General features: G+C 34.1%; 3 protein-coding genes across 7 annotated transcripts; 1 reads left to right on the top strand and 2 right to left on the bottom strand.

Annotated features, from left to right (window-relative positions):
• Positions 1-6: 6 nt before the first annotated feature.
• Scamp (secretory carrier membrane protein) lies at positions 7-2,674 on the bottom strand. The gene is made up of 7 exons (XM_088047511.1): positions 2,452-2,674; positions 2,271-2,366; positions 2,097-2,222; positions 1,182-1,389; positions 887-1,133; positions 710-836; positions 7-661 (listed from the first exon to the last, which is right to left on the bottom strand). The coding sequence occupies exons 1-7, from the start codon at positions 2,506-2,508 to the stop codon at positions 497-499; spliced, it is 1,026 nt and encodes a 341-aa protein (XP_087903637.1). The 5' UTR covers positions 2,509-2,674; the 3' UTR covers positions 7-496.
• Positions 2,675-2,737: 63 nt separating this feature from the next.
• LOC148167434 (mitogen-activated protein kinase p38b-like) lies at positions 2,738-5,461 on the top strand. 4 transcript variants are annotated; one of them, XM_088047510.1, is made up of 7 exons: positions 2,738-2,844; positions 3,327-3,487; positions 3,687-3,867; positions 3,915-4,058; positions 4,422-4,656; positions 4,723-4,802; positions 4,855-5,461. In XM_088047510.1, the coding sequence occupies exons 2-7, from the start codon at positions 3,384-3,386 to the stop codon at positions 5,167-5,169; spliced, it is 1,059 nt and encodes a 352-aa protein (XP_087903636.1). In that variant the 5' UTR covers positions 2,738-2,844; positions 3,327-3,383; the 3' UTR covers positions 5,170-5,461. The 4 variants fall into 4 exon arrangements, with proteins under 4 accessions (XP_087903636.1, XP_087903635.1, XP_087903634.1 ...); XM_088047509.1 differs by lacking the exon at positions 2,738-2,844 and adding an exon at positions 2,894-3,101; XM_088047508.1 differs by lacking the exon at positions 2,738-2,844 and adding an exon at positions 2,894-3,101 and having other exon boundaries at positions 3,283-3,487.
• Positions 5,253-12,279, bottom strand: LOC148167433 (beta-1,3-galactosyltransferase 5-like). Of its 2 annotated transcripts, none has more exons than XM_088047505.1 (3): positions 12,158-12,279; positions 8,052-8,127; positions 5,253-6,768 (listed from the first exon to the last, which is right to left on the bottom strand). In XM_088047505.1, the coding sequence occupies exon 3, from the start codon at positions 6,764-6,766 to the stop codon at positions 5,627-5,629; it is 1,140 nt and encodes a 379-aa protein (XP_087903631.1). In that variant the 5' UTR covers positions 6,767-6,768; positions 8,052-8,127; positions 12,158-12,279; the 3' UTR covers positions 5,253-5,626. The 2 variants fall into 2 exon arrangements, with proteins under 2 accessions (XP_087903631.1, XP_087903632.1); XM_088047506.1 differs by lacking the exon at positions 12,158-12,279 and adding an exon at positions 11,413-11,431.
• Positions 12,280-12,394: the final 115 nt, after the last annotated feature.

Genomic DNA, 12,394 nt, shown 5'->3' with positions numbered 1-12,394 from the left:
ACATCATAATTTATATAATTTATTAGTGTATTTTACATGTTATGAAAACAATAAGAAACTTGGAACCAACATATTAAAGTCAATATACAAAGTACCGGTTAATTATGGACATAAATAACACAGATATAACTACACTAGAAGTGTGAAGAAACTATGTTTAAATGTAACAGAGCCAATATTTTTTAAGTACAAGCTGTAATGTGTGGTAAATGAAGCTTACTTGTCGAGTTAATTAAACAGCTTTTACATTTTAGTTATAACTAATATAAAAGAAAGATATTTACAATACAACCTAACAACTTTGAGTCGATGTTTTTAGACGTACTCCAATAAGAAATAAACATACATATATAACAAAATTATATATATCGTGATTTTACTTTGATAATTCACGTCCACGAGTGATCACATATATTTGAATAACAATGTTGTTCATCAAAATCAAAGACTAAATACTGAGATAGATCAGACAGAGTAGAATAGTTGAACAGGATTTTTAGTATCTTGTGTTATTGGTGTTTTGGCTGAACTGAGATTGCACAGCTGCAGCAGCCACATTACTTGCAGCACTTCTCACATGCTGGTTGCGAAGAAATTCAGTCGTGAACTCTTGTTGAGCTTTGGCCATGCTAGCTCCAGTACTTCTATACATGCGGTGAATCTGTACTAAAAAATTGATTAACTGATAAAGCTAACAATGCTCTCTCACCTTCGTGATAAGGAACAAGTCCCCGGCAGCAGCGCAACCGAATCCTGCCGCGACAATAAGCGCCAAAATTCCTTTGATGATGTCCCAAGCAGAACTGTCGAAGGTCTTGATCGCAGTTATAACTCCACTAAATATGGCTTGTTAGTGAAATTATAAATTGCGGGTGAAATAACTTACATTGTTCCAGAACCGGGAATTCCGATAGCTTGGATGGTCGTAACAACAAATTGAAAGAAGAAAATGAAAAAGAACACCATAAAATTAAAGGACGAATCCGATCGGAATGCTTTGTATGCAGGTCGGAACCAACACAAGTAAGAAAATGGCGTGAATAAAAGCGTGTATAAAATTCCCAGTCCAATAATCATAAAATCTACCAAAATTATTCCACCTAGGATATTTAACAACATTATGATTCCGTGAACTGAAAAAACAATATTAATCACGCTCAGATAAATTTTCGTGCGCTTACATATCCAGAGATAGTACAAATGACGCACAATTTTCTGGAACTCTAAAGGGATATCCACTTGAATGTCTTGGTAAAAGCAGGGCTGGAAACAACACTGTTCGGGGAGCGGTGGCCAATTATTACGTCGGACATTATATGTAGATTGCCGCATTTCTTCTTCTCGGCGGGCTAACTCTTCTTCTTTACGCTCCAATTCCTCTTGGCGTCGCTAAAATACAACAGTGGAAAGTAGTTGATAAAATGTTACTTCTGGACCAGGAAATTTTAGCTTAAGAAACAAGGCAGAATTAACAATCAACCAGCGAATTTGTGAGGTTTTTGGCTATTTTTGGTTATTTCATGTCCTTTTAGGCATTTGATGCCCAATTGATCTGGTTCAGAAGTAAAAATCCATTTGAAGATATATAAATTTGTAATATTTTTTTGATGCTTTTAAAGTAATTACGTTTGATTTTGAGTGATTTTCCACTGTTTATAGTGTACCCACTTTTTGGTGGTCTATAAATAATTGGGTACTTTTGGGATGCATAAAAATTTGTGATTTGATGTACTATTGTGGGATTGGAAAAGAGCCCAAAATCTTGTATACAATTTTTGAATGATTTTTCAAAAAAACATAATTTTGACATGTTGTCTTGTTGTAAAAAAAGTTATTTCCTTGCCGAAATTCCACATGACTGGTCTTCCAATACGTATCAATAGAGATTATTCAGATTGTAGGTAGTAAATAATACTGATAAGTGAATCATGTTTATCTCAGACAAAAACAGTGGCCCCATTAGGAACAAAAAATGAAACTCTGCACCATTGACTGGATCTTTTAAATATTGTAAAATTTAAGCCCAGTCTTACAAATAATTACGTCTTTTGTTAATACCAGCTTATCCCACATTCTTTGAATACAAGGGGGCTTACCTGTAAATCTTCAGTGTTTAAGGTGGGTTTAGGTTCATGTATTTGTTGCCCACTTTTGGTATAAGCCGGTGGTTCCTGCGTGGGCTGCATGATCGCAGGCGTTGTATTAGGTTGATTATATCCCATCTACAAACAAATATGACCAAAAACACCACACAAATCTGTCAAACTTACAGGCCTTGTATTTTGGGGTTGATTATCAAAAGGGTTGTAATCATTAACATTAATCTGTGCATTGGTGTTCCTTGCAACCTGCTGTACCGAAGGATCCTAGAAACACACAAAATCATAACATGCGTCACGTCTTAACTATTTTGCCGATAAAATTAATATTATACTGACACTTTCAACTCACCGCAAAGGGATTATCTATCGTAGGTTCACCAAAAGGATTATCGTCGAAACCGGACATTTTTAACTGAAATGTTCTTTCTATTCAACAAACAGATTTCCAAATTGTTATTATCTTATCTAAAAATCCATTATCATGCTTGACAGGACACCATATTTTAATTTTTAGCCATGTTGACACTTCATGACGGACATGCGTATTGTAACCAGGACTCTAATTTCCATCTCTTTTTAACTTATAGAAATTGAGTAAATGAACGAGATAGAGATAATGGTGACCACTTCTACCAACATAGGACACTTGTTTGGAACTAGGAATTAGTGCAGAGAACAGAGGCGTAGGTGTTTTAAATGAAAGGGGCAATTTACAGGTCACGTATGAGTTGCCACAACAAAGGTACTCAAGATTCAGGTTTTATTTAATTTTTATAACAGGACATAGTTTTATTGTTATTATTTTTTTGTAATGTTACACGTGTTGATCTAGACAGTTGCTGTCAAAGTCAAAGCAATTTACTAAATGTCGTGTTGAGCGCGATTTGTTTACTCGTCTTTAAATTCGTGATTGTTTTATATATCATATAGTATATGACAGTAAAGATGCTGCAATAATATACAGTTTTATCAGATGAGATTATCAGTTCCGAAGCTAATGTAAGTAGTCACACCCGAATTGCGCATAATAATGCAAACTGACCGTGTCACTCTAAATATAACTTGAAAATTGTTTTGTGTTAAATCGGTAGCACTTAAACTTAGCTTTGTTGTCTTGGTGTAATTAAAATGAACGTAAACATGTCACTGTCTCTGTCACGTAACCTCTCTCTTTCCACAGTGTTTTTGTGATTGCCTATTTCTATCTCACATCTTTTTCTAAAGGTGAAAAGGTAGTTTGAATCGCTGAAAACCTGAGCAATTTCCACACAATCGCCGAAAATGTCGGGTTTTCACAAAGTTGAAGTGAATAAAACAGTTTGGGAAGTGCCTGAACGTTACCAAATGCTCTCCGCTGTTGGATCCGGAGCATACGGACAGGTTTGGTATGTCTATAACACCTACATTTATTGCCTAATCACACAATATCTTCAATTTCCCAACCTAAAGAAGAAAAGCTGCTTTTTACACTTTTCTCGCATGAAATCTAACTGACTGTCTTCTTGTAATTTTAACTCTCAGTTGCACGATTTTATAGGTTAGGATTTTAAACCGAGATAACCTTATTTCACGTTTTCTTCCTAGCTCAGCGGTTGATTCCTTCTCAAATAGGAAAAAAGTTGCCATAAAAAAATTAGCTCGACCTTTCCAATCAGCTGTCCATGCAAAGAGGACCTACAGAGAGCTAAAACTTTTGAAGCACATGAGACATGAAAACGTAATTGGTTTGCTGGATGTTTTCTATCCGCAGCATGACAATAGCCAGGTGAGACTCTTTAAACTATAAATCTCGTCGTGACGTGTGATTTCTAGATTTATCTAGTCACTCATTTGATGGGGGCCGATTTAAATAACATTATACGTACACAGAAGCTCACTGATGATCACGTCCAATTTTTAGTATATCAAATTTTACGGGGCCTAAAATACATCCATTCTGCAGGAATCATACACAGGGTAAGCGAAAATTGCATAAAACATGGGAAATTTGAGACAATTTCCTTAACTTGTGCTTTTTATGACATTGTTACATAAACAACATGACAGCGGCCCAAATAAATGTGATATAATTATTGCAGTTGCATATTGCAGCTATAAATTAGCTAGATAAGAATATTCCATCTTCATATATGTGTTCTGGATTTTGTAATAAATCAACATTTATCGGATTTATTGAAACATTGTTCTTTAAAATTGAAGACGTTGTTTTAATAACAATAAAATCTGGAATTAAATATTTGAACTGTTGTATTGTTGTGTGATTAAAAGTGTTGCAAAACTGGTTTTGGGTTCAACGCATAAAAAGCGTGTTTTTTCAAGGATTTGAAGCCATCCAATATCGCCGTAAATGAAGATTGCGAGCTCAAAATTCTAGACTTCGGTTTAGCCAGACCGACCGAAACTGAAATGACTGGTTACGTAGCTACTCGATGGTACCGAGCCCCAGAAATTATGTTAAATTGGATGCACTACAATCAAACGGTTGATATTTGGTCAGTAGGCTGCATAATGGCCGAGTTGTTAACTGGACGTACACTTTTCCCTGGAACAGATCGTATCCTTTGAGTTAAATATTATAATAACGTTGATACCAGTCCGAACTTTTCCTTAACATTGTTAGATATTCATCAACTTAATTTGATTATGGAAATTCTGGGAACGCCAAGTGATGAGTTTATGCAAAAGATCACATCAGAGAGTGTAAATAGAAGAGAATGTTATGAGAGTTGGTGATCTTAGGGTTTGTTTTTAGGCAAGGAATTATATCCAGTCGTTACCTCCCCTTCTTAAAAAGGATTTGAATCAGTATTTCCGAGGGGCAAATCCGCAGGCTGTGGACTTGTTAGCGTTGATGTTGGAATTGGACAGTGATAAGAGGATTACAGCAGAAAAAGCGTTGGCACATCCTTACTTAGCGGCCTATGCTGACCCACATGATGAACCTGTATCAGCGCCATATGATCAAAGTATTGAAGATATGAATCTTCCTGTAGAAAAATGGAAAGAGTTGGTTCTAGGGGAAATAGATTCGTTTGTTTATATACCTCCCCAAAACGAGGAATCGTAAACGCTTACACAAATGCAATATATTATATACACAAACGAAGACGCCTCGCCCGTATATGATCAATTGAGAAAAAACTGAATTGGTAACTTTATTTACATAATTTTATTATTTCTTTATACAGGGAATATAAAAAGAATTCTAAATTTACGCAACTTATGTTTATGACTATTAAACAGAGTTTAATACGTTACCGCATTATTTGCAGCTTTTTTGTTTCATTATTAATTTTTTATTTGTAATTTAGTTATAACAAAAATTAATTATAATAAAAAATTAAATAACGTGATGTTCATTTAAGAGTTGTCTGTTCCTGGAGTTAAGCTTAGTGAGAATTGAAGCGACATTGTTCCATTTTACTAAGCTTAACAGCATTTATAAAATAATTTAAGTAAAAATACTGTTCATATGAAAATATACACAATTGAAAAAAATTGTCTTGATCACACAAGTTTCAACACTATTTCTTGCACTTGGCAGCGACGTCGTGCAATTTTTTCCACAGATCGTACTGTTCGACTCCTTTGACCATGTGGATACTGATCCCTCGTTGTACGCTGCAAGGAGTTAGAGAGACTCTCTTATTTAAAAATTCAGGTGCATGTACACGTTTGATCTTCAAGCTATTTGCCACGATTCCAGTGACAAATACATCTTCTAGTTTAAAATAAGTGTGATTAAGTGCTGCTACATATAATTCTTTTGATAGTCTCGCGGGAAGCAAATATGCCGGTCCAGTTGTAAAATCTGGAAACACTGCCGGCTTGTATTGATTCGGAGAAATGTAATATTTGGATTTTTTGTTCCTGATCGGTTTCCACTTTTTCGCCAGACGGCCATAAATGGCTCTTTGCTCCGGATTGTGCTTTGCAATAAACGCCAGAAGTCGAGATACATTAATAAACATGTCATCGTCTGTTTTAAGTACAAAAGCTGCTTTCGGACAATAGTTATCTACCCATTCTAACATCGAAATTGTTTTAAGAGTAAGATTGTCATATGTATCTCTAAATTTTCCTCTTATAATATCTCCGTATAAATATTGCTCCTTTTCAATATTCGCGTTGACGGTTCCATTAGCGATCGAACCCAACATAAAAGCAATCGCAATATCTTTTCGACTGGCAAAATGCCCCCACGTTTCTCTAATCGCCATTCGAGCACTTTCATGACTTGGCGCTGAAGTAATCGCAATCAGTAGCTTCTTATCTTTTCCTAAATCTGGACAAACTTGAGAACTCACATCTACATGTCCAGCTTCGTAGATAATTTCCGCTGGTATCCCCCGAGTTAAATCAGGTTGAGTATTATTGGTGGTCGTTGTGGAATTATTCGTGGAAGGTCGAGCGGGCTGTGGGGGCGGGGGTGGTTCCGACGAACCGCCACTTATTAAAGGGGCAGCGGTTATATTTCGGGCCGCATCGACTTGAGTTGTGTTACCTTGGAATGGTCGAATTTCTAGTACAGTACGTAAAGGGGAAGCGGTGGTTGTCAATTGGGGGGATGTTATATACGCCACGTAGAGAAGACATGTTGCCGTGGCTAGAACTAGAATGGCCATGTGCAGCAAACGCACCTGGGCAAGCCATGGCACCCCCATGCCTGCAAAAAAATTGCATTAGCTCGGGATAGACAGGTGATTCCCCGTTCTTTTTTACTTGCTCTAACATATCTCAATTTTAAAGCTTCTTTAAATAAACACACACCTGCTAAATAGTTAAATTTATTTATTGATATTACGATCATTACTTAAAATCGATCAGACGGATTATAAATAAATGGGAATTTCTAGATATCCTGTAATTTAAAACATTCCTAAGATTTTTTCGTTGTTTATTAATAGAAAAATTAAACAAAGAAACTTAAATATCAACTACTTGGAAACTGAATTCATATACAAAAAAATTATTACACAAACAAAATGTCCAAAAAGTTACCTCATCTTCCTGTTCAAGCATTTATTCTTCAGATAAGCAAACTTTAAGTTTTGTTTCAGTTAGATACATATTCAATATTATTATCATCTTTTTTCGGTCCGCACATAAAAGATAATTACTTATCAACACAATTTTATGCATATATTTATTTTAAACTTCTAAGTAAAGATAATATTCTTGGTACGACCATTGTAGTAACCCACTCTTAATTTCATTTCCACGACATATTTTTAATGAATTCTGAGTGAAACTCAAATCCGCCCGAAATTCTGATCTTCGAAAACACAATTTTACGATAATAATTTGAAGTAAAATCGATTGTTAACTTCGTAATAATAATCACGTCGTCGATAATTATAATGTAATAGTAAGTATTAATAACAACAACAGTTGTGAATAAAACAAATAAGTGCATAAGAGAAAGTAATTTGTAAAATGTGTTTGGTTAAGAGCAAAAAATTGTATACCAAAAACGACAGGTCCTGTATTTTTTCTTCGGCGATTTCGACCGCTGTTTTGGTTAGAAGACAAAAATCGCATTTTCTCCGAATGATTAAGAAACTCGCAAATTTCACGACTGTCTCTGAAATGCATTGTGTGTTGTCACATACATTTTACTTCATTATTATGAAGGACGATGAAATAAACTTTGGTTACTATCCAAGTTTTAATTTTTTTTTTGTTTCATGAAAAGTAAATAATGGCAGACAACACACTTATGACTTCATAAACTAGCCATAAAATATATTTACGAATTATTCATGCTTTAAACCTTTCCCATCGTTAAACGATCAGAGTTCAACTTACGTCTTGTCCGCATGATCTTCATGTTCAACAGTGTTTAAACCGTTTTCACTTCAATACCATGCCACAACAATCGACTCAATTATATTTTACGGTAAAGTTAACGAATGTTAAATTTGAGATAAGAAGTTGTAAAAGACTTACCAATTACTTGTAAAAAATAATTATCCTGTAGGCGAGAAGACGTAGTAACGCATCAGGCGACATGACGCCGTCAAAACTAGAACAAACAAAAAATTATTAAAGAATCCAAACAGTAGAATAAGAAGAATTTAAAACGGCCACAATTGTCTACAATTACTACGTAAATAGTAACCTGAATCGTGGCTCAAATTCTAATTCAAATATCTTTATCGTTTTTAAGAATCTCAAAAATCAAAGATGTAAACAAGTACCCCTGTGAAATCAGTGATGACACAACGACCTTCACGTTGTATTTATTCGTGAATTTTCAAGGTACCATGATACTAAACCTATACGTAATTAATTCTTTCGGAGTTACGAAGATAAAAGAATTATCCTTGAATTTACTCGAGTTGGTTTAGCTCAAAGCGAATTAATGAGGACATTTAAATACCAATCACCAATTAAAATAATACGCCCAAATTTCAGAACCAGAGCCGTCACACGCAAATATAAAAACGTTTCGTAGAAACCCAACCAACGGTACCAAACTACATTTTCAAAATTAGCCACATTCAAAGGTATGCGGTGTCGATACAAATTTATTCACGCAAATTGGGGACGTTTTATTTATGATATTTCAAGGTAGAGGGTCCATTTTTGGACGGCTGGCACCTTGACACACCAAAAAGAAATTGAGACTGTTGTCAAAATCATTTATTCTCAAAGGATTTTTTTTATCTAAGTGCGTTTTGGTTGTACGCAATTCGGAAATCCCAACAACATCCCTCGCAATGAAAACATGATCATCAATAAAATTTTATGATAGCCACAAAACGATTTAAGTGAACAGTAATGGCATAATAAAATCCACATCTTTTACCACCAGTCAAAAATGACATTAAAGAAATCGTTTATAAAACATCTAATATAGTAGACGAAAATTTGGAGTTTCATTCTTAAAGTTCATACTTCATATCTTATTAAATTGAAGTGATTAGTTGATTAGTCGTCACTTATTACACTTTCGTGTGAAATTCGTTATAATAACGTCACAAACTTAAGTAATTATTCAATTACAAATCTCGGAATTAAATGCACCATCCGACTTAAGATTACATTCAAAAAAAAGATAACGTGAGTGACCACATTAGAGGAAGACTTTTTCAACGGTTTTTATCTAATCTATCTTTAGACGTCGTCACTATTGTTGATAAACCCTCGTTTATCTATGAAATCAATGTCAACAGTTGTACCCCCAAGGAAATAAATAAACAAATAAAATAACACTTAATTTTGGTTTTTGAGTGATATAAAGTACGTATTGTCGTAATATGATGGGAAATTTGTGACACAAGTATTCAAACAAAAGAACAGAATGGAAAATATTGGCAAGACTTGGTTATACAGGAAGTAGTAAATTAAGTTTATTGTTTTAAAGGAGAAATTCCATATTTTATTACATTTTGTACTGTAATGTACTATTGAAAATATATTAATACATACTTATCAAAAATTCAAAAGAATTAATATTTACATTGTAAAGGAATATTATTTTAATATGAATAAGAAACATCTCTTTTAAAATTATCAACACTGTAATTTCGACGATCCTTTTATTCTTAACTTTTTACAATTAAAAAAACTTACCAACATTTTGCCCTTTATAGAGCGGTGTCACTACTAATTAATGAAACTCCCGTTCTCTCGAAGTACACACTGCTTTAAAGCTTTGTGAATTTTGACATATCGTTTCGACGTACATCGATTGGAATTATGATTAGATGTTTAGTGCGTTTGAGGTATTATTCATGTTCAATTAAAATTTTATTACCCATAGTCAGAAAAAGTGATTTCAGTTGTGGTTAATCATAATTGCAATTTTTAGTGAATGGTGCAAACAAAAAACACTTCTAAAAAAAAAAAAATTGCGGGATATATATTAAATTATCCCCAACAAAATCAAAATAATTTCGCGATATAAATAAACATAAAAAAGTAGTTATTAATTTCGATGCTGCACTTTCGGGAAAAACCTGTCGACTAGTTCTTGCGAAGTCAACTGATACGTTGAGGCTATTGCTATTACAATATAATTATCGCTTTGTCAATATAAACAACTTTGTTGTACGAAGCCGTTTAGTGTATAATACGCTGATTTGATGGAAATTAATCCAAACAATAAAGAGCTTCGGAAGCGACTCGTTTAGTTCACGATCAATAATTATAAAAGTTTTTTAGTGCATGTCAAAGGTATTTCACTACTTCACCAACTCCAAATCTGTGGTACTTTGCAAACCATATGACAACACGGAAAATGTCACTTTCTTCAATGCACTGACGCAGCACCACTAATTATTAAGCGACCCCCATGTAATTTATTATTGGTATTACTATCGGTATGGTTACATAAATTTTCATAGTTACGATATGGGTGTTACCATTTGTTTTACTTATCGTTTCATAATAAAATTGCTTTATAGACTTGAAAGTGCTTGCAAAGTTTTTATATCTTACTGTTCACTATAATTATAATATGTACTTCAATCAAAATTAGGATAAGATCAATCAGATTAATTAAAGATAAACTACACTCGAATTGGATTTCTTATTCCCCGTTTTAATCGCAGATAGTTGGAAATCATTCATTCATTCTCTAGTAGCACAATCCCTGTTTAAATTTACACAAATAATAAATAATAAAACCCTCACCGTAGCAAAAAAGATAAGATACCTCACAATCACTAGAAAAAAACACGTTTTGGACAAATTTTTACAGTCGAACTACTCACAAACTGTTCATAAACTTGTAACGATAGTTTACGGTAGTTATCTTATATTTTATGCGTTAACGGGCAATTTATGTAATATAGTAATATAAACAGTGCGTGTCAACGCACAAAATACCTTTTTGGTAAGTTGGTAAACTGAATTGGCAATTAGAGAGCGCCACAGAAAAACTTAGCAGGATTGAAAAAAAAGTTACGGAAGTTTCAATTTTCAATAGAACCCCTGTAATCTAAGAATTGTATGACCACATATATTATTTACATTTGGTTTTATTTATTCTGCGGCTAAAACGATATGCAATTGTAAATAAAACTGAATCATTTTTTCCTTCGTGGACTTCCCCAGTTCACTTGAGTATGAGTAATGTCAAGCGGGAAAAATTAATTAATATGATCAAAGTCGATTAAAAAACGGTTTACAGAAGTTCTGATAGTTATACTTTTAAAATCAACAAGTTTTTTTTGTTTATTAACTGTTTAAATAATGGTAAAATAATTGAAGGAAAAAATTATGATTGTTAAGTCCAAGAAAATTACACAAAAGTTATTATTTACATAAAAGTGACTTCTCCTTACTTAAGACTTTCATTTACCCTTTTATGTTGACTCCGAATGATGCACTGTTACTGTTTATCACTGAGTACTTCATGATAATTTGGCCGAAACTCCATGAATTGAAACAGATAAATCTGAGATATGAATGATTTCTGTGACCGCGACCTGTTATACAGCTGGTCAAGTTGAGTAAAAAAAAACTAGAAGAAAGTCCTGTTCTCAATGTCCTTTACTACTTTTTCCCATTTCCATGCACAACGTATCAAGACACTAAATTGAAGCAAACAAAACGTAGGAAAAAAATGTTTGTACTGTAATTCTACATTAAGTTAATGAAAACACTCTGTCTAATAAAGGATGTAAGTTATTAATGGAATTAATTACGGGGTACAACAAAATCAATTATAAATGAAAGGTCGCGGCTTTTTTTTCGATGTCGAATGACTAATGACAGGACAAAGACGATTCATCCGGAGGGCTATGGAATTTTTGACATTCCAATTTTTTTGGTTAGTACAGGAATGGCTAACGGTGAGGATATCCTGAAAACAAACGAGTACGAGCGAGCCAACAGCGGCTTGATCAGTACGAAGAGTAATTATTTTATTTTTAGATTCAGGTAAATCGTACCTGTTCATGCAGGACACGTTACACAATTAGCCTTGACGATAATTTGAACATTTCGCCTCTTTCTGTTCGCAATTAAAAATGAGCGCGAATGAACACCTGACCCCCACACACTATGTCATTGATAAAATGATATCATTTAGATAAGCGACTCACCTGCAGTTTTCTGTTTTACAGCACTACGTCTACAGGTTATACTGAAGGACCCACAGCCATGCCATCGTCAACATGGTCAACATCAACATCGGATGACACACGTCATTGGGCCAATTGCAGTGGCGTGCGCGACGTCAAAAACCCCAAAAACCCAAAAAATCGAAAACCAAAAACCACAACACTACGAGGCTGACACATAACTTGCTTTAACGCGTTAACCGCTCTGTTGGATTCACT

Source organism: Gnatocerus cornutus, chromosome 10 (assembly GCF_029298725.1).
Source record: "Gnatocerus cornutus isolate USDA-ARS CGAHR chromosome 10, icGnaCorn1.1, whole genome shotgun sequence".
NCBI classification, from domain to species: Eukaryota; Metazoa; Arthropoda; class Insecta; order Coleoptera; family Tenebrionidae; genus Gnatocerus; species Gnatocerus cornutus.
The sequence above is the reverse complement of the archived record's forward strand: the minus strand, read 5'-3'. Positions and strand labels throughout refer to the sequence as shown.